This window comes from Geotrypetes seraphini, chromosome 7 (genome assembly GCF_902459505.1).
Source record: "Geotrypetes seraphini chromosome 7, aGeoSer1.1, whole genome shotgun sequence".
In the NCBI taxonomy this organism is placed as follows: Eukaryota; Metazoa; Chordata; class Amphibia; order Gymnophiona; family Dermophiidae; genus Geotrypetes; species Geotrypetes seraphini.
The window spans coordinates 4,846,886-4,869,554 of NC_047090.1; the positions used below are offsets into that span (position 1 = coordinate 4,846,886).

General features: G+C 40.6%; 1 protein-coding gene across 1 annotated transcript in view; it reads right to left on the reverse strand.

Annotated features, from left to right (window-relative positions):
* The window catches only part of LOC117363254 (protein mono-ADP-ribosyltransferase PARP12-like), a 65,420-nt gene that overhangs the window by 25,218 nt on the left and 17,533 nt on the right, over positions 1 to 22,669 (reverse strand). The window contains exons 3-7 of the mRNA XM_033950664.1: positions 22,383 to 22,668; positions 18,060 to 18,161; positions 8,187 to 8,307; positions 5,161 to 5,329; positions 280 to 400 (exon numbers count right to left, since the gene is read on the reverse strand). Of these exons, the coding sequence (XP_033806555.1) occupies positions 280 to 400; positions 5,161 to 5,329; positions 8,187 to 8,307; positions 18,060 to 18,161; positions 22,383 to 22,668 (799 nt within the window). The remainder of the gene's footprint in view (positions 1 to 279; positions 401 to 5,160; positions 5,330 to 8,186; positions 8,308 to 18,059; positions 18,162 to 22,382; position 22,669) is intronic.

Genomic DNA, 22,669 nt, shown 5'->3' on the forward strand with positions numbered 1-22,669 from the left:
TGGTCATTTTAAAAGTAGCTCACAAGCCCAAAAAGTGTGGGCACCCCTGGTTTAAGCTATTTGGGAACTGGCACTCAATGTTGCTGGTGCCCACAAACTTCCAAAGGAACTTTCCTTCTGACCCCGACCACCCCACCACTGCCTAGGCATTACCACAGCAGATATTCAGCTGCACTATCTGATTAAGTGCCATTGAATATTCCCTCCCAACCCATTCAGCATGGTTTAAACGATCAGACCCTTTTGAATGCCAGACCTTAAAACTTCAGAAGAAAATACCTTTAAAACAAAGTTCATAGTCTTGTTTCCCAGCTTTGAACTGCAATGTTGAACATTCATCAGCAAGAAAAGCTTTCTCCAGGTCACTGCTGCACACTGTTGCCCCAGGGTGGGTATCATTCTGTGAAGTAAAAGTCAAACAGAAAAAGTTCAGGTCACCGTCAATGAAAAAGTCAAAATATGTTTAGGTACAAGCCATAAAACAAATTGAAAAGTGCACACACAGTGTGACACAATGGTACATATCACCTTCCCCCATTTGCAAACTCATACATGTCTTTTCAGAGTCTGGGACTGAAAAGACATAGTAAAATGTGTCTTATTAGTGTAACAGGGTTGTATGAGGTTGTGTTTTTGTATTTGTGGCTAGATAGATGGATGGACTTTCTTCAATCCTGCTATAATTTGTACAAAATGCACCTAATAAACACAAATTCTAGAAAGGCAATTTTCAAAATGTAGTTACACAAATAAGGCACATTATGTTACCATAATGTAAGATAACATGAGGTGCTGTTGGTTACACAGTAATTAGGCAAGGCAAGCAAAACAGCTTATTACGGAGAAATTATATCTAACTTATTTTTTCTTTTCCCCTTTAGTTCTATCAGACCAGTCCAGAAGGACGCTTGTTGACCAAACAGAAACAAAGTACAGGCATGTGAAAAAATTAGGACACCCCATGAAATATTATTATTAGGTTATGGGGCTCATAATCGAAAGAGAAGAACGTCCAAAAACCGGCCTAAGTTGGCACTTGGACGAACATTTCTCAAAAACGTCCAAGCGCCAAAAATAAAACCGGGTTTTGGACATATTTAAAAATGACCTAGGCCTTCATAGTGCCGCTCAATGTCCAAAGTTAAACGGGGCGTTTCGGGAGGTGTGTCGAGGGCATGAGTTGGGCGAGACGTGGGCCGGCTTAGACTTAGTCGTACAGCATGTATAACTGAAAGTTTTACAAAAGAGCCTAGATAGAAATTGGACGTTGTGACTTAGACCATGTAAAACATGGTCTAAGTCACAAAAATCCACCTAAACTCACCAAATAAGCACTGCAAACACATAACACAGACCCCCACACACTACACCAGTGATCACCGACCCCCCCCTCCCCCAACCCCATAAAAATTTTAATCACAACTTTAAAATTTAGCCTCCAGACCATCATCACCTGGCCGCCTGGCATAGGAAAGCCTAGTCGTCCAGCACAGAGGCAGCTTAAGTCATCTTGGAGGTGGGTTAGGGACCCATAGAGAGGAGGACCCATGTCCATAAGCCCCTGTAATCACTGCCTTGATACTTAAACATGTGCACTGCCCTATACACCCCCAAAATCCTTTTGTACTGGCATATAAGTGGCTCCTGCAGCCATAAGGGCTATTGGGGTGGTAGATAAGTGGGTCTAGGGGATTCTGGAGGTGGTTTGGGGAGCTGTAGTGAGGAGAAGCCATGGCACCCTTTTTGTGAAGTTCACAGCAGTGCCCTGTAAGGTACCCCACTATTTAGGTGGCATGTCCGGGTATTTTGTCCATCACTTTGCAGACCCCTCCCACATACAACAGGGCTTGTTCTAGGCGTTTTGGACTTGGACGTAAAGTTGGACGAAAATGTGGTATAAAGATAGACGATTTAGTGGCTTGGACAATCAGATCGGCAGGACATATAATTATACGATTTTCAAAACGAAAAAAAAGTTGGACGTATCTTTTGAAAATGTGTCTTAAGCTGTTTTTTTACTTTGGACGACTTGCGAGATGGATGTAAACGGACTTAGACGTCCCTTTTGATTATGCCCCTCTAGGTGTGTTTTTTTTTGTTTTGTTTTTTTAATATACCGCCTATCAAGGTTATCTAAGCGGTTTTACAATCATGTACTCAAGCATATTCAGTTCTTTCTTAAGAAATGTTCACATATTGATGTCAAATCTTTATTTATCTCTGGAAAAGAAAATGATGTAATTGCAAGTAAACAACAAAATGTTTCCTTGATTTACTCATGAAACAAAAGATATCCACAAAAATATGTATTCTAACTGAGGAATAAGACACCCCCACATATCCTCCCACTTAAAGTGGCTCAAATCACACATCAGGTGCTTGTCACCTCCAGGTGGGAAGGTAGCCATCTTCCAGAAAGAGCTACCCTGCCTGCTAAATACTGTAAGCAAGCAGAAAGAAGGTAGGAAGGAGGGAGAATATCTATTATCAATGCCCCAGTTGAAGAAGCATCCAAAGAAATGCTGCATAAGAGGCAAAATATGCCGATGAGAGAGAGGTTAACTCCGCAGCAAGATAACAAAGTGCTGCAATAAAATTACCAAGGGCTCTCTGTACAAGCAGACAAGATCCCTGTGAACTACCGTACAAGAGATGCGACGCTTTCATGACTGTTGATGCAAGGAACTGCAGACAAGGTGACGCAAAACAGCAAGAATGCTTACCCAGGAGGATAGAATTGAATATTTGAAGTTGACTAACTCTCACTAGTTCTGAAAGATGAAAAGGCCAAAAAAAAAAAAATTCTGCAGTTTAGAGTAGCAGCGCTAAACCCACAAACCTGTATTGAAAGCACACTCGGGTACATGGGAACCATAGACTCTGAAGTCAAAGTAAAGTAGAAAACACCACTGCACAACTGAAGCAGATGAAAACTTCTAGGAAAAATGAAACCCTACAGCTCTGGAACTGGGGAGCACAGCAATAAGAAAGGAAGCAAAATAGAGCTCCAGGAACTCAAACTAAGTAGGGTGGAATCTAAGATCTTGGGTCGGCGTCAAGGGAGGGTGCCTTGGGATCCCATTGCCGTGGTAAATAGTGGGGTTCCCCAGGGGAGTCTGTGCTGGGACTGCTGCTTTTTAACATATTTCTCAAACTGGGACATTATTGAAAACTACACCTTCATTATACAAATATAAAAGCAGGCTCTTAATTATTATTGTCATGCAGATGATTACCAAAAATTGGGACAGGCTTAACTTTTCCTTTTGGTGGGAGTCTTTATGTTTATGATATAAATTTGAAAAAAATGAATTCAGTTATATTAGGTCATTATAATTTTTTTAAATTAGTATGGGGCCCATTAACGAATTTTGTTAACTCCAAGTAGTTGTGTATTGTTTTTATTGTTTTCCTGATTTGCACACATATCCAGGGAGGATAGGAAGGCAGGAGGGAGGGGGGAATACATTGGGTATTCTTGTTGATTGGCTATAATGAAAAGGGGGGGAATATGTTTTGTATTGATATTGATTGAATATAAGTGCTGTCTATGATAATTTGTTGTGTATAATTTAATGCACTTTTGAATGTGATGTGAAAATTAATAAAGAATTAAAAACAAACAAAACACATCTTTCTCAATAATCTAGAGATGGGAATAACTAGTGAGATAATTAAATTTTCTGATGACACAAAGCTATTCAAAGTTGTTAAATCGCAAGAGGATTGTGAAAAATTGCAAGAGGACCCTGTGACTCTGGGAGACTGAGCGTGAAAATGGCAGATGGCATTTAATGTGAGCAAGTGCAAAGTGATGCACGTGGGAAAGAAGAACCTGATCTAGAGCTACATGATGCTAGGTTCTATGTTAGGAATCACTGCCCAGGAAAAGGATCTAGGTGTCACTGTTGAGGATACGTTGAAACCCTCAGCTCAATGTGCGGCAACGGCTAAGAAAGCAAATAGACTTTTAGGAATGATCAGGAAAGGAATGGAAAACAAAGATGAAAATGTTATAATGCTGTTGAATCGCTCTATGGTACAGCCACACCTCAAATACTGTGTGCAGTTCTGGTCACCATTATCTCAAAAAAGATATAGCAGAATTAGAAAAGGTACAGAGAAGGGTGACGAAAATGATAAAAGGGATGGGAAAACTTCCTATGAGAAAAGGCTAAAGCGGCTAGGGCTCCTCAGCTTGAAGAAAAGACGGCTCAGGGGGGATATGATAGAGGTCTATAAAATGTGTGGCTTGGAAAGGGTAGATGTGAATCACTTGTTTACTCTTTCCAAAAATTCTAGGACTAGGCGGCATGCAATAAAGCTAAGTTGTAGATTCAAAACAAAACAAAGAAAAATATTTCTTCAAACAACATGTAATTAAACTCTGGAATTCGTTGCCAGAAAATGCGGAGAAATCAGTAAGCTTAGCGGGGTTTAAAAAAGGTTTGGATAGTTTCCTAAAAGAGAAGTCCATAGGCCATTATTGAGATGGCTTTGGGAAATCTACTGCTTATTTCTAGGATAAGCAGCATAGAATCTGTTTTACTACTTGGGATCTAGCTAGGGACTTGGGTTGGCCACTGTTGGAAACAGGATACCAATGTCTGTCCCAGATTGGCAATTCTTGTGTTTTTATGTCTGACTCACTATCAGTGGGGCTTGAGTCCCATAGGGTCACCCAGCTGAAGAAACAAAGGTTGTAGTGGCCCTGATGAGAGTCAAAGAGGGAGCAATCAAGGAAGACCTTGGTAAAGTGCTGGTTCTTAAAGGCCTGGTAAAATGGTGGCTCTTAGCTCCCATCAGGGCCTGGAAAACTGAAGTAGGGGGAAGAGAATCGGAGAGAGGACTGCAGAGGCATCAGGTTGAAGGGGGGCATAAACACATCTGCATTAAAGAGGGTTAATTCTACCAATTTTCCAGCTAAAGCTGCTTCATGGTCCCAATAATGACACACGGAAACTCAAATTTGGATCTTCTTCCAACAGGGTTAGCATGTCATAGATGAGATACGTACCAAAAATGATAACATGTCCCTAGGTGACCCCTGACAGCTCGAATAACACTGAAGATTACAAATCTAAGTGCATAACTAAATGGAGTTCAATGATAAGTAAGTTTTCAAGTCACTGCAATTACTGATTTTGTGAGAAAACACACCTTTTTTCCATACTCAATCCAATAGTTATATTCATCTTTCCAATACCACAGCCATTCAGTTGTCAGAATGAAGTGTGGTGGTTTTGAAACTGATGATACTGTAGAAAGTCGCCGAATTTTAGAACCACCATATGACATGGTCTGAAAATTTACCCCTGGAACGCCTACCCTGCAATGAGAAGGACAAAAAAAAATAATCAATGCATTGGGAATGCCTCACCCTTAATGCCAAGTAACTCGTGCCACTTTTACTCTCTTCGGTCAATATAGATGGGAAAAGGATTCTGGGCCAAGGGGATGAAGACGGAAAGAAAAACCCACAGCAGGAAAGAAAGGGAAGGACAGGCAGGTGAGCCAGATGCTAGAAGCGGGGGTGGGGGGGAGGGGGAAGAAAGAGGGGAAAAAAGCTAGATGGGGTTGAAAAGAAGAGACACACTGGTATGGAAGAGGAAGATAGGGGAAATCTGGACACAGGAAGGTAACAGAAAGAGGGGAAGTTATGTGCATGGGGCATAGGGACAGAGACATAAAGGGGACATGCCATGGGGATGGTATATGGACACAGGGGGGGGGCAATGACAGATACATAGAGGAGATATTAGAAATGGAGAAAATAGGAGCACAGAAGCGAGATGGTTTGTGGGGATGGGACAGGGACCGAGCTCGCAGGCTCCAGTGGCTTGCACAAATTACATTGTAACGTGCCATGAAAATAAGAGGGAGGAAGGTAGATAGATAAGCCAAGTGAGAGGAGCTGAAGGGTAGTAGAAAGGAACAGATGGTAAAGGAGGGAGGGAAGGGTGGTGGTGGAAAGGAATAGGACAGACATTGAAGGAGGGTGGAGAGGAACAGACCCCGAAGGGAAATGTGGAAGACAGAGTGGGAAGAAGACAGATGCCAGACTATGGGGGAGCGGAGGGAAGAAGATGGGTGCTAGACCAATTGCGGGGGGGGTGAAGGGAGAGGCACAGTAACAGCAAATGGAAGACGTAGAGAGAAGACACACAGTGGATGGAAGGAATTGAATGAGAAGATGTGGAAAGCAGAAACCAGACAACAAAGGTAGAAAAAAAAAATTATATTTATTTTTTTTTTTTTTTGCTTTAGGATAAAATAGTATATTAGTTGTGTTGATAAAAATTTATAAACAAAGCCCTGCCAGCTGAACATCTCTTTCTCTAGTTCAGCAGCCGGAACTTTGATTTATAAGAAAGGAATAAGCTAAATATTACAGTACTAAGGCTTATATGGATGCAGCGGGGACGGTGACAGGGTGGTGAATGGGATGGCAGTGGCGGTGACAGGGCGGTGAAAGGGATGGCGGTGACGGTGACGGGGCGTTGAAGGGAACGGCTGTTGACGAAGAGCTACGTGTGTGTCTTTCTTCGATTCCAGCCAGAATATCAGCTTTGTGTTCAGCCAAACAGGCCCAGGTTTCGCACTGAATAAAGTATTTTATAATTTTTCACTATTCTGTTTACTTAATATTTCATAATAAAGTAATTATAAAATACTTTCTTTGTGTTTATTTGATTCCTATTCAAGAGAATTACTTTATATATAGTCAATATAGGCACAGAGTTAAATTTTTTAACATTTTCTAATGGTGGTGTGCCTCGTGATTTTTTTCATGAAACAAGTGTGCCTTTGCCCAAAAAAGGTTGAAAAACACTGCTATAAACTATGGGGCTCATTTTGAAAACACAAAGATGTCCAAAAAAACAGCAACAATTTATATGTCCCCAAATTGATCTCCAGAAAATCAATATCTTAGGGCAATAAAACAGTAAATGATCTAATGTTCCTATGTCTAGGTGACAGTGGCAGCACCTATTAGAACTAGAATTATCTAACTTATTCAATCTAAACTAAACTAAACAGGGTGTTTGCTGCAGGGCAGAGATTTTAGGGCGGCATTGAGCAGGAAAAGACATGAGCGACTGGTCCTCAGAAGTTGCTTCTTTTTTGATCAGCCAGCCCAGACGGTGTTCCTTAAATAGTTTAGTGAATCGCTGCCTTCCTACATTTGCATGCGCGGATCAGATCGGCCAGAAGGTTTGTGAATTGGGTTGCAAAGTGGTCGAGGCACGATAGGTGTCCTTAGTGAATCTTGCCCTTACACTTTGTAACATTTATTGGGTAACAGGACTTGAATTGGGACATTGCCATTGTAATTGCAGACAATTTTCAGACAGTTTTAGAAAACAACATAAAGCTTACCTTTCTAGAACAACATATTGAGAAGTTTCTATTTTTAAACTAGACCATAAATGTCAATATCTGCTTTTTAAAATCTGATGAATGTGCCCTAATTTGAGAAACATATTTTTGTTTTAGAGTCTAAAACCTAGGGGTACTTTTACTAAGTTGAGCTAAAAAGCATCCTAATGGAGAACTTCCATTTCAAGTGAAATTCTGTTAAATGAATTTCCATGTAACAAGATTTCTATATGCTTGTGTCAGCCATTAAGTGTCGCTGCTCCCTCTCTTTTGGCCTCTATCATCTTCAGCCCCAAACAACCCAAGGAAGGGAAACCAAGTATGGGGAACTGAACCCAAGTTTCCTGTGCACAGTCCTACTGCCGGGCTACCAAGGGAGACCTTTAAACTTTGTATTTGTGTCTATGGCTCTAGAAATAAGAAGCAGATGCTGTTTAGTAGAATCAGAAGACATCACAGTATAGGAAATAGGAAATAGTGCAAAGCCATGTCAGTCCTAATTTATGTTATAAATTTCCTTCTAAAGGGTTGGCAAACTACAGGGTTTAGGAGCCTCAGATGTTACGAAACTTGAATAATGAAGTTCCAAGTTCATTTCTTATTTGATATACCGCCCATAAAACACAGCCACAGTATCACAGTAGGTAGTAAAATATAACCAGTCTGTCCATTCTTCCTATCATCTGCCATCATGCCCCTCTGTCCCAAAATGGAGGTTCACTTAAGATATGGGAATACAAGAGATTCTTAAAAAGTTTCATTTTTTTATCATCAAAAATCACTGTTGCAATATTCACATTTCATACCTGTTGTTTAGATCACAAAAGGCTTTTTCAATGGTCTCCATATCTTTGATATCTTTCCACGTTTTCTCACTGCATATCTGCCATCTATATGGTAAATGGAAGTGAACTTTGAGACATTTATCTTTAAAAAAGAAAAAAAAGAAAAGTATAAGGGACAGATCATAGATAAAGGAAGTTGGGTTCTCTGGGTTTGTAGTTGGGGGTACTGTTCTTGTCTGCTGGTTTTTGTCTCCCTGGTTTACTGTGATCATGGTATTACATTATATTACATTAGGGATTTCTATTCCGCCATTACCTTGCAGTTCAAGGCGGATTACAAATGGATTGTCTGGAGATTAAAAGTATTTAGGGAGTAGTTTGTACATTTCTTTGAGCTGTTAAGAATTACATCTGAGTTGTCATGATATTGGAGATACATATGTAGTAGTTGCAGGTGATGCTTGGGACATTCTTGATTGTGTTAGTTCGGTTTTATGTGTTTTTTGAATAGAAGGGTTTTTATTTCTTTCTTGAAGGTTTTGTAGTCTTTGGTCATGGTCTATAGGTTGTAGAGTTGTTGGTCAAGTGTTGCAGCTCAGGTGGCTAGGAGGTTGTCGTACAGTTTTTTTCTTTTGACATTTTTGGTTGGAGGGTGTGTGAATGGTGCGCGAGTTCTCCTATGTCTAGTTAAGAACATAAGAAGGTGCCTCCGCTGGGACAGACCAGAGGTCCATCTTGCCCAGCGGTCCGCTCACGCGGCGGCCCATCAGGCCTATCGCCTGAACAGTGGTCCCAGACTAATTTTGTAACTTACCTCTAATCCTCTAATCCTATCCTTATAACCTACCTCTACTCCTATCTGTACCCCTCAATCCCTTTGTCCTCTAGGTACCTATCCAAACCTTCTTTGAAGCCCTGTAGCGTGCTCCTGTTTATCACTTCTTCTGGTAGCGCGTTCCATGTATCCACCACCCTCTGTGTGAAAAAGAACTTCCTGGCGTTTGTTCTAAACCTATCCCCTTTCAATTTCTCCGAGTGCCCCCTTGTACTTGTAGTTCCCCATAATTTGAAAAATCTGTCCCTATCTACTTTTTCTTCACTCTTCATGATTTTGAAGGTTTCTATCATGTCCCCTCTAAGTCTCCGCTTTTCCAGGGAGAAAAGCCCCAGCCTTTTCAGGTGGATTGAACTAGTCGATTGTTCCAATAGGCTGGGCTGTCTCCGTTTACTGCTTTAAATAGTAGGCAGTAAAATTTGAAGTGTATTCTTGCTTGTATTGGGAGCCAATGTGAGTCGTGGTATGCCCTCTGTGACGTGGCCCTATTCGAAGGGGGGAAGGTTATTTGGAGAGGGGGGACTGGGTATTTGTGTTTGGAGACATAAGGGCTATAACACCATGTTTCAAGTTTTTCTTTCTATAATTGTACAAGGGGGGATGGTTGGGCTGGGGAGCGGGGGAGGACTGTTTGGAGTTTTATATATGAATTGTGCATTGTGCTGTTATGTCGAGTTGTTTGCTATATGGCCATCAATAAGAATTGATTTAAATAGATAATGGAAGTTATATTTTACGGTCTCTGATTTTTTTTTTTTGTGCATTTTAAGCCCATCTTTCCATACTATGTTCAAGGCAGTTTACAGCATTATTAGAATTCACATGCAAAAGTGAATTGTGCTACCTTTATTTAACAAAAACATGCTGTCACAAGTGAGCTTTCCAGATCATCTAGGTCCCTTTTTCCTTGTTCTGAAGAAGGGACTTAGGGCTCCTTTTACTAAGCTGCGGTAACATTTTTAGCGCGGCTAACCCCCGCACTACACCAGCTCAATGGAGGCATTAGCATCTAGCCCGTGCGGCATTGTAGCAGGCGCTAAAACCGCTACCGCAGCTTAGTAAAAAGAGCCCTTAATATGTTCCCAAATACTGATACATCTTTTTCAATAATCCAGAAAACGGTCATCATAAACATCAGCCTTCAGCCCAATCTTTCAAGTTACAATTCACCACCAACACTCTTCCTAGTTCCCACCAAGTTGTCATGTGAGATTTCAGATACTGGAATACCTCCACCCCCCCTTGGAGAAAATACCTATGTTTCAGTAAACTAGGAGGATGTTTCAGTGTTTACGAATCATCACATTTTTCGGAGTTCTTTAAATATGGAGCAACAGAGTCACTGAAGTCCATGTTGTATACCATGAATGACCACGCTTTGAAAATAAGAATATCATTTCACTTCTTGACAGTTGAAAAAGGTTTACCAACAGGATGTGGCATTTACCAGCCATGAAACTACACTACATTATCCTTACCTGCCCTCGTTTGTTACCCATTCTGTTTAGAAGTATGCATTCATGAATGCGGATTTGTCCTGGATTCTCTAAAGGGCACCCAAACTTGTGCACGATCCAGAGAAGTGCACACAACCTAATTGAATAATAAGCCAATTAATATCAGTAATTGAATGCTATCAATTAAATGGCACCAATTAGGTGTTGCACACGCATCTGGCTGCATACTATAAGCCTGGGCAACCAAATCTCCTAGCTTGTGACCATGGACATTCTCCAAAGATGTGTGAAGTGATAGAATTCCTCAGATCTGTGCTCAACTTCCATGCCAAAATTTATACCAAGTTTCAGCTAGAATAAGTCTTTGTGCCTAAAACTGGGCATGGGAATCTCAACTAGGCACTATTCTATAAAGAGCTCTCATCTTGGAGCACCCTTTATAGATGATAGTAATATTGTAGTTTTTGTAAGGACTTTAATAATTCGGCAGATGATTACATAGGCAGTTTCTTATTTAAAAAAAAAAGAGTATAATGATTGTAAGCAATTAGAGAGTATTTCACTAGTAACATTACTAAAGTTATTTATATGGATCCAACATAATCGTAATTCAAGAATCTTGTATCATATGATGGGAATACCGGCTGGCTTTTTAATATCTAAAATTGCAAAGGATTAGTACTATTTTTGCTATCCATTTAAATACAGATTGAAGACATGTTGGTTATGATTACTAAATGAAGTTATTAGAACAGACATTTCAAATTCAGATAGTTTCATCTGTAAGTGATGTTTGTTATGAACTAGCACTGTTGACCCAATAAATTATGTAATCTAATTAAATTGTATGATCATTTGGAGTTGAAATGCGGTATTGAATAAACTCCATTAATCAGATGACGTCATCACCATCTGGTACTCTAGCGTACAAAATTGGCGTAGATAACCGCCATTTTTTTCTTTGAAGAGAAGCATTTGTTTAAGAGATTGTGTTAAGCATTCATCGCCGTGGGTTGCTGGAAGAAGTAAGTAAAGTTGAATTTAAAAGACACATTGTTTATTTAGTAAATTACCAGTTACTAGCCACCGAAAGCAATAATAGTGAAGTTTTGGTAAGAGTTAAAATTTGGCAGATGATTACAAAGTCTGGTTATATTTAAATGGCATCAATGTAATCAGGGAGTACTCTATTAGTAGAATTAATACAATTTTTATATGAACCCAAATTAAAATCTTCAATAAGTAGATGACAATAAAAGTGAGCGTTTTAAAGCCTACAAACACTAATCTTGCATTTAATAAATATATTATGGAACATATATTGAAGATAAATTAAGTCGTATGTTTGTTGTCATTATTAAATAAGGTTATTTTAACACTAAAATATGTATTGTGAAAAATATTTGTTCATAAATTAGTAATGTTATTGTGAATAACTAAAAAGAATAACATTCTCAACCAATAAGGAAAAATTAAATGAAATCAATAATTCTCTTACAGCCCAGAAATTGGCAGATTACTTTTCAGATAAAATTATAACAATCAGAAAATCTTTTATACAAAATCAACAAGGTTCATCCGAACATGAACAACATAGATCGGATTCTTTGACTTCCAAATGTTCTAAATTTAAAATTCCGAGTCAAAAAGATATTGAGATGACTTTTAAAACCATCAACATTAAAAGCTCAAAAGCAGATCTTATCCCTCCTTTTATTTTTAAGCAATACTTTCAGATTTTTGGACCATTTATTCATACTCTAATCACTGAAAGTTTGACCCAAAGTATAGTACCAAGAGAATGGAAAAAATCAATTTTACGTCCAATTATTAAAGATCATAATGCAAGCAATACAGATCCAAGTAATTACAGACCCATATCTAATATTCCCTTTCTGGCTAAGCTAACGGAAAAAATCGTCTACAACCAAATCTCTGACTTTGTAGAAAAGACTAATGTTCTCCATCCCAATCAAACGGGTTTTAGAGAACACCACAGTACTGAATTAGCATTAATAGGTTTGACCACATCCATCCATTATTTCCTTGACCACCATCAAACTACTTTACTAATCTCACTTGATCTTTCGGCGGCTTTTGACACAATTGATCATCAACTACTCATAAACAGACTTCAATCTATTGGGATCACTGATCAAATACTTTCTTGGTTTATTTCCTATTTTACAGACCGCTCTTCCTCTGTTTTCTTCAAAGATTCTAACTCTAAATTCACATCAAATACTTTCGGTGTTCCTCAAGGGTCAATTCTCTCGCCATTATTATTCAACATCTTTCTATCACCATTAATTACATTGTGTCAATCTATAGGTTTCCATGTCTTCTCTTATGCAGATGATATTCAGCTTCTTCACCCTATAGATACCAACAATATATCTGCCATCCAAGAGATCAGTAAGAAACTTGACCAGGTCTACCAATGGCTGAACACAAATAAACTGGCCCTTAATATAAAAAAGACAAATCTAATGATCTTTCCATGGAAAGAAAACCCGACGTTAATTGCTCCCATTACTATAGACAACGTTCCACTCCAGATAGTTAATAACGTAAAAATCCTAGGAGTAATTTTTGATCCTAATTTGAACTTCCATGATCATATTAGCTATATTGTAAAAACGTCTTTCTACAGATTACGAAGGATCAGATCTATTTCAAAATTTCTTTGCCCAAAATCATTAAATATTCTCATTCATTCCTTAATAATAGCCAAACTTGATTATTGTAATGCTCTCTTTAAAGGCATAACATTAACAGAAATTAAACGTTTACAAATTATCCAGAATGTCGCCATAAAACTCATAACTAAATCTAAAAAATTCGATCACGTTTCCCCTCTGCTAAAAAATGCTCATTGGCTTCCTGTCATCCACCGAATATCATATAAACTTTGTCTACTTACGTTCAAGACATTACTATATAAGACACCTGCTTTTATTTATAAATTGCTAATACCGTACCAACCAACCAGAACATTGAGATCTATTGATCAAAATTTACTTACAGTTCCATCATTAAAATATATCAATACCAGAAGACAATTTATATTTTCCGTAACAGCTCCACAAACCTGGAATGCACTCCCAATTTTTTTACGTAATGAACAAGACTTGGTAAAATTTAAAATACAACTAAAAACATTTTTATTCAATGATGCTTTTAATACTTAATTTAATCATATTCAAATCAATAATTCTAATATTTCTATACCAATCGTTTTAATGTTTCCCCTTTTGTGTTTTTCCTTTGTATTTCTTTTATTATACAAATGTATTTCTTAAACCCCTCTTTCCCAATGTAATGTAGTTAATATTACCTATTGTAAGTATTTAAAGTATGTATTGTATGTATTATATGCTTTCTTTTAATTTTTATTATGTACATCGCTTTGAATTTGATAAAGCGATTAATCAAGAAAATAATAAACTTTGAACTTTGACTTTGAACTTACTAAGGGCTCCTTTTACTAAGGTGCGCTAGCGTTTTTAGCGCACGCAGGATATTACCACACGCTACGTGGCTAGAACTAATGCCAGCTCAATGCTGGCGTTAAAGTCTAGCGCAGGTCAATTCAGTGCATGCTATTCCGCGTGTTAAAGCCCTAACGTAGCCAGGGCTGTGGAGTCAGAGTCGGAGTAAATTTTGGGTACCTGGGAGTCGGAGTCGGAGTCTGAAATACAAAAAACTGAGGAGTCGGAACATTTATCTACCGACTCCATTTTTGAACTTGGCATACCAATCACGAGCGATTCTTTCAGCTATAGCACCCACTATATACACAGCACAAATGTTGCGAGCAGCTTCTGCGGCCTTAGAACCTTGATTAAAAGCAAAAAGAAGGTGGTGTCGAAAATGCTCATTTCTCTCAACTTGACATTCCATTTTAACGATCTGAAAATGAACCAGTGCTGTGGAGTCGGAGTCGGAGGAAATTTCGGGTACCTGGAGTCGGAGTCGGAGTCTGAAGTACAAAATACTGAGGAGTCGGAACATTTATCTACCGACTCCACAGCCCTGAACGCAGCTTTGCAAAAGGAGCCCTAAGTTACATAGAGATATAGCAGCTATAGTTTTAGAACATACTGCTGTTTTTAAACTTGGATGCTAAGATTCTGGCTAAGGTTCTTGCCCTACGACTGGGAAAAGTATTGCCATCCTTGTGGCCATACTTTTGAAACCGGGGAGGGACCCCTTCTCATGTGGGTCCTATCGTCCCATTTTGTTAATACAGAGGATGCACTATTATTGATACCGAGAGATGATTAAAGTTTAATAATTAATAATCAGTTAAAGGCTTCACAACATTTAACAGATTTGAAGTTTTAAGGAATTTCATATTTGATATGAGATTAATTTTATCATGTTTTTAAAGAGACCTACCTGTATTTTAAATTTTGATATAAAATTAAAAAATAAAACTTGATGAGTTTTGTAGAGATATTTGAAGATTCATATTTATAAGTGTATACTTTTTTCTAAAAAAGATAGAGAATAAAAAAAATAAAGATGTTCTAACAAGACTTTATAAAAATAAATAATTTTAAAGGAACATATCAATAATATGGTTGTGTATATAAAGAACATTTTGTAGTAAAGATAAATTTAAATATGGTATTAATGCACTTCTTTACATTCAAGGTTAAATTTGAAGTTTGGACAAACAATTCCAAAAAAAGAAATTTGCATGATAAGTTAAGAAGCAAATTTTATTCAGTACGGAGATAAAAATCCAAGTGTATTACTTTAAAAAAAAGTTTGATAGATACTGCATGAATATGAATATAGGGGTCCTTTTACTAAGGTGCGCTAGCCGTTATAATTTATTTATTAAAATTATTGATTGAATAATAGACTTAAAGCTCTTTTAATAAAATATGTAAATTTATAATGTTATGTTTATATGCCATGCTACTCTTATGAAATGGCCTGTAAAAAAAATTTTTATCAAATGTTTTGTATGAAATAGTTTAGTATGTTGTAGACCCCTGAGGAAGGCCAAGAGCCAAAACACTGGCAGTGTTGGGTCTTTCATTTGAAATAAAGAAGTATTTGTCCTAGTTCTGCAGGCGTTTACACTTCTTTGTGGGTGCTATTGTCTTTTGCTGTGTAGTTGGATTTCCCTTTTTTTGTGTGTTGTATAACTTAATTGGACCCACAATCAAGTTTTTATTGTGAGCCCAAAGTCTTTGTGCTAGATTCACAAAGCAAACCGATCATGTACCGATTGATTTGTGACCCCTTTACTATCAAATTTCCCTCTGGCCTGATTCACTTACCTCTCCTGCGATCCGCTTCAAATCCATGCATGTAAATGAGGTGAAATGCATGCAAAGCAGGCTGGGAGCGATTCACAACACCAAATTTCAGATCCGACTGGGCTGGCCGATCACCTGAAGAAGCGACTGCTGGGGACCAGTCGAAAACTTCTTTCTGACTGGAAGCCCTGCTCTCTGCCCTGCAATCTCTCCTGTCTGCTTGCCCCGAATGCCGCCCTGCTCTGCTTCTTATCTCCTGCTGCTCGCTCCGCATGCCGCCCTGCTCTGCCTCGATCTTCCCCGAATCTCTCCTGCCACATCGCCGTTCTCCTGCCCTTCCCCGCTCTGCGAGCCCTCACAACATCGATCTGTGCAGGCAGATGGGGGCGTTCCTCCGATCGCCCCCATCTGCATATTTTTCGTTCCTGAATTCGTCGGACCTGCCCAAATGATCGGGTAGGTTAGTGAATCTGGGCCTTTGTTGGTACAACTTAATTGGATCCAAGAAGCTCAGTGTTTTGGCTCCACCAAGCCTGCCTCAGGGGTCAGAAAGTCAAGAGCTATGTAAAAACAGATGATAAACATAATGATATGGAAATGGGATAAACTATATTACATTTAAATACAAAGAGATAATGTATAAAGAAAAAATACATACCCAACAAAAAGCCATGAACTGATCTCAAAGAAAATATCAAAAAAACTGCGACAGTGAAATGTGAAAATATAATGGTGTGCATTTTAATTAGAGAATGTTTTATAATATTAAACAAAGAAAAATGGGGAGACCTAATGATCCACAGTGAAAACAATCCACCGATGAAAACAAAAACAAAAAACTGTGGATACAGATGTTCTGGAGATAATTTATTATACACTGACATATAAAAACATGAAAATTCAATTAAAAAAGTACAATGATAAAAAATACAGTGATAAAAATCCAACCGGACCCTACACGGTCCGTGTTTTGGCGAACACGCCTTCCTCAGGGGTCCAATGGTTTGCAAACTCACATATAAAGAATTGGACTGAAAACAGTCTATTGTCTTTAAACATGTGAGCAAAGAACACCGCAGACAAGCTGAAGTAGCAAAAAAACGTTTTCTCGCGAGAATTCGCAGGAGCCAGTAAGGAAACCACTCAGCGCCAAGAAGCAGCACCAAATCGCGCTGCTGCTCATGCCGCTCAGATGAGGAAATTCAATGGCGTAGCCGGTTAGCAGCAGGGCAGGAGTTTGAAAAGCTTTCTCCTGCCCGCTGTACCTCCACCAGGGATCGGCAGAGGACCCGCTGCACCTCCACCATGGATCGGCAGAGGTATGAAGACAGGGCGGCGGGAGGGGGGGAAACAGAGGGTAGAGCCTGGAAGGAAGAGTGCAGAGTCTGACAGGGGAAGGGAAAGGTGCTGGGTGCAGAGCCTGACAGGGGAGGGGAGGAAAGAATGGCGCTGGGTGCAGTGCCTGACAGGGGAGGAATGGAAGGAAAGGGGTTGGGTGCAAAGCTTGACAGGGAGGGGCTGGGTGCAGAGCCTGACAGGGCAGGACACTTGAATATTAAGCTGCCCAACTTATATTCGAGTCAATCATTTTTCCTCCTTTTTTGGGGGAAAAAGGGGGTCTCGAGTTATATTCGAGTATATATGATAAGCACGCCAATATAGGCATCTAACGTTAGGTGCACTTTGGGGTTTGTCTACTTTATAAATTTAATCTCCAATGTGATTTGGATTGTAGTCTTGATGACTATTTAAGACAGCAGCAAAGTGCATTTCCTCTTCAAATATCCAAGGGAGACACAAGAAGTGGTAACCAACCAGCACTCGCATGTGCCTATCACAGCTTAAAAGGGTTTACTGCGGGAGGTGCTGAAAGCAGTGATTGGTATCTCCTGCAATGGACTCACAGGAGTGGATGGAAGACCTTTGGTTCAGAATACCAACCCTATTGCACTAAAAATACTGAATTTTGATCAGGAAGCTAGTATAACAAAAGACACTGAGAATGCTGGAAAAGAATATGTGCTATGTAGATAAATGAGGCATCCAGAAGACTGACAAGAGACTATTACTGTACTCTAAATGAGGTTTTCAAAGAAAGATAGATCTCCAGTAATAGTGAAGATGAAACAAATTTATAACATTTGAACCTTGCTGGCAGAAAAGCAGGTTAACTTAAATTCCCTTCAAATTTATTGGAAAAAAAAAAAAATCGAATACAGGAAAGTAAATATCAATTCCATTGATTTCTATTTCCCTTATTTCACTCACCTTTGCTATTCTGGCCGGCTCTGCTACCAAGACATGTCTACAACTTTTAACGGCTTACCTTGAAAGCTGCAGCTTTTTCTAATGTTGAACAAACAGATTTCCTCACTTCCATCGCTGTTGGTGGAGTTCTTTCGCATCTTGACATAAGATGGGATTCCTTCTACAGAGTACCAAAACATAGAATGTGATGACTGGCAAAAGATAAGGCCTATTAAGTCTACCCTTCCCATTGTAGTGCCAGAGACCCTACTTGGCCTCCAGTTTCTCCCTGATTTCCCAACACTTAGGCCCAGATTCTAAAAACAGTTGGGCATCGGTAGGCACCCTATCACTGTCTAATTTAATCACTTTAATCGGCGCAATAATTGACTGCGCTGTTTAAGACCCAATTAAAAATCCATTGAAAAAAAGTAGACATCGGCAAGCGCCTACCTTCATAGGCAATGGAATTGCAACTACATCATGACACCTAACAGTACCTAAGGTCAAAGTAGATGTGGTTATGGCCAGAAATGACCATAGGCACCATTAGGCGTGATTCTCAGTCAAACTTCCTACATTATCGGTGCTCACGTTTGATGTAAGCTACAATTCTGGTACCAGCGCCTACATGTGACTGACACACGGTTGGCCAATGTAGGTGCCATTTCCAGAATCTGGGCCTTTAATGACCATCTTTATTTGTCTCCTGTTTCTTTGAGCACCAATAGCATTTTGCCTCTGATATCTACATTGGCAGGTCATTTAAAGCTCCACCACATTTTATTAAGAAATTTTTCTTATAAATGGGGGTGGGGCCCAGGGGTGTTGGAGACACCATAAGATAAATTCAGCCTGGAGGAAAAATTTGTCATTGTTCCTCATGATTTGCTACAGACATGCATGCTGCATGAGAGGGACCACATGCCAGTACTTACTCAAACTGGCTGAACCTTGATGAGTCTGTACTGCAGAATACCATCAAAGCAGCCCATTTAATATGAATACTCACATATGGTCTTCTAATTTAAAAGTAATCAAAATAATCAATTCAAAACACCACAATGACCAGTTATGATCATATACCATGTACACTTTATAATTCTGCTTCAAACTTATAAAATAAATTGTTCCCCATTAAAAGGCATAAGGTGAACTTTGCTCATATTACAGTACTCCCCCCAAAATTCACGGGGCTTAGGTTTTTAGAGTGACTGCGAAAAGTGAAAAACCGGGAAAAATGTCCTCCCCGCTCTGTTTTTGGCTGCTGCCATAGGTTACCGACGACTGGAAGGCTTCATCACGCGTGCGCCCTCTACCGCTGCAACTGCCACCGATCTCCTCTCTATCTCTCTCCCTTCCCCAATCTCCCTCATAGCGACTGCGCTGGAAGTAGTAGGTGCTGCTGCAGCAGCTGGTGAGCCAGATTCCATGGCACGAGGGGGGGGGGGGGCAGATGAGCACCAGCACTGGGATCTGGGATTCGTGTCCTCTGAGTCGCCTCCCACACGGACGCAAGCTACTGCTTCTCTTCACGGGTCCTTCACCTGAGCGCCGGCCCTTCTCAAAAGCAGCAGGAGGAAGAAGGAAAAAACCCCGCGAATGACTGAGGCCAAGAAAGCTGAACCGTGAATTTGTGGGGGAATAGTGTATACCACACAGGACATACAAAGGTGTCAGTTCACCAAGACATTTCTCTTATTTTATGTCCATAAGTATATTTCATAAGAATAATTTTTGATAAGGAAACTCATTTATGTAGAACAAGGCTACCAAGGTCTGTCTGGGATCAGAACTGTTGGTAGAACTACATTTTTCATATTCTCAGATTTATGATTTGATGTTTCAGATGTCAAATCACAACGAAAAGAGTTAAAAAGGGGCCCAAATGGAGCAAAGATAAATCTGGGCTTAGTCAAACAGTTGTGAGACAGTTTTATCATCAGCAAGGGAAGACTGAGACTGACATCTAAGAACATACTTGCTATTGTAGATTCATTTTGCAAGACCAATGTGTCTGGAATGAGAAGGAATATAGCGCACAATCACCCCAATCTGTGCAAGAGCACAAGACTACACATGCATGGCCTTATACCTCAAAGCTTTGCACCAACTTTCAAAGTGAAAATGTGCATGCAGTTTTGCTTTGAAACTTGTATGTGCACAAAGCACATGTGGTTACTTTCATCCGTTTTGGCCAACTATATTAGGCTAAATACTATATATGGTACGTAAAAATCTGCGCCAAAAAAAGCAGTATAAGCTGCACTTAAAGTTAGACATGGTTTATGAAATTTAGGCATGGCAATCTGAACCAACGAAAACGTGGTGCAAAAGCCTAATTTAGGCATAGATACCTATCCTATATAATAAAACCCTAAGCGCACATGCGCACTTAGGATTTCGTGTTGCCTGCCACTGTGGTGTGTGATCCATGGCAGCCAACCCAGCGGCAGGAAACATTCTGGCCACTCCTCTCCTCCCGCCCTCACTCACCCTGGAAGCCAGGCAAGCTCTCTCCCTGCCCGCGTCGTCGGCAGGGAACACACCTCGGCCCTCACTCGCTGCTGCCGCCGCCGCTACTGCTGATCCTCCTGTAAAGAGCAGCCTGCGATGGTGGCCGGCTTTAGCGAACCTCGCAGGCCGCTCTCCAACTTGGTAGCACGTTCCATCTGATGCGATCCCGTGCGTCAGAGGGAACGTGCTACCGAGGCTGGAGAGCGGCCTGCGAGGTTCGCTAAAGCCGGCCACCATCGCAGGCTGCTCTTTACAGGAGGATCAGCAGCGTGAGAGGAGCCGCCGCCGGCACTTTTAAAAATAGAAACAAAAACCTTCAGCCGCAACAGGCCAGCCCGTGGGAAGGGAAGGGGGAGGAGCCAAATGGAGCAGGCCAGATTGCATTAAGAGAAGGGAGGGGCCGAACGGAGCAGGACAGCTCAAGGTAAGAGAAGGGAATTGCTTCACAGGGACCTGGAGGGGAAGGGAAATACCGCTGCTGCTTCTGCAAAGGAAAGTGGGGGGGGGGGAAGAAGGGAGTGGGGGGATGGGGGAAAATGCTGCTACTACTTCACAGGGACCTGGAGGGGAAGAGAAATACCGCTGCTGCTTCTGCAAAGGAAAGTGTTGGGGGGGGAGGATGCAGACAGAAAGAAATACAGACAGACAAAGGAGGCCAGGGAGAGAGACAGACAGAAATAAAGACAGACAGGGGACCAGAGAGACAGACAGACAGACAATGCTGGAGGGAGGTTTGATATTAAAGTCATCTTGCTGGGAGGGTCGCAGAGTCAGTGGGGGTTGGGCTGGGAGGGGAGAGAAGCGTCTGCCTCAGGTGCTTCAGGCAGCAGCAGCATTTACAATTCGCTGCTGTTGCTGGCTTCAGGCCTTCCTCTCTGGCCGGTCCTGCCTACTTCCTGTTTTCATGAAGACAGGACCGGCCAGAGAGAAAAACCTGAAGCCAGCAACAGCAATGAATTGTGAATGCTGCTGCTGACCAATGAAGTAGTTAAATGAGGAAAGGGAGCAGAGGGGGAGAGAATGGCTTGGAGGGAAGGAGGAAGGTATGCCAGATCAAGGGAAAAGGAAGGAGGAGATGGAGAGAGGCCATATGGAACATAGAGAGAGAGGGCGGACACTGGATGGAAAGAGAAGAGAGGGGCAAGACAGGGTGAACAGTAGATGGAAGGGGTAGAGAGAGGGAGACACACCGAATGGAAGTGTGGAGGACAGGGGGAGCAGACGTTGGAAGGAAGTGGGGAGGAGAAAGAAAAAAGGCCACATGCAGGATTGAGGGAAGAGGATAGAGTTAGAAATAAAGATAGACAGACAGGGGGCCAGGGAAAGACACAGACAGAAAGAATGACAGCGTCCAAGAAGAGAGAGAGACAAATTTTAAAAAAAAACACAAAAAACAGACAGACAGACATCTACTCTAGCACCCGTTAATGTAACGGGCTAAAACACTAGTTTCTTTAATAAGACATTAACTATTTTTTCTGAGGCCCTCTGAGTGCCTACAAATCCAAAATGTGGCCCTGCAAAAGGTTTGAGTTTGAGACCACTGGTCTAATGGGTCTGTATTCCTGCAGTGTTAGCACCCTCCCTCCTACATATGTAGAATGGCACAGCTAAAAAGTAATGGATCATGTCCCAAACCGACCTGGGGAGGGCACTGACCATATTCCCCCATTTTCTTAAATAAAACCATTAAAGCAAGTTATTTCATGAAGTCACTATTAGTGAAAAAACCAAGTATGACGGACAAAAAAGAACTTGAAATCTACTGCCACAGGCATACACTGCAAGAAAGTGACGTGTTTGGCTCTCCATTCTGCCAAATCCTACATATGAGAGACAGTGAGAACATCTACGTACTCAAGAATCAGAAAAAGATACTTCATACCTTTGTTTTGTGGTGGGGACAGAGGAGGGGTATAGGAGCTGCTATTTCTGATGTCAAAAGCGTTTCTGTAGATAGAAGGCAGCTTGTGAATTAGGGACAAACTTAGCCCCCACTTGTCCAGCATTTCCAAGCAGTCCCCATCGCAAAGATTATGCGTCCGTTTGCAACTGCTGCCAAATCGGCAATCTCCCTGCAGATAATGCTGGCAGACATGCAGTTTGATACAGCTCTTTTTAAAGGCACAAGATCCGTAAGGGCCATCCCCTCTGTTATAATGCATACATATC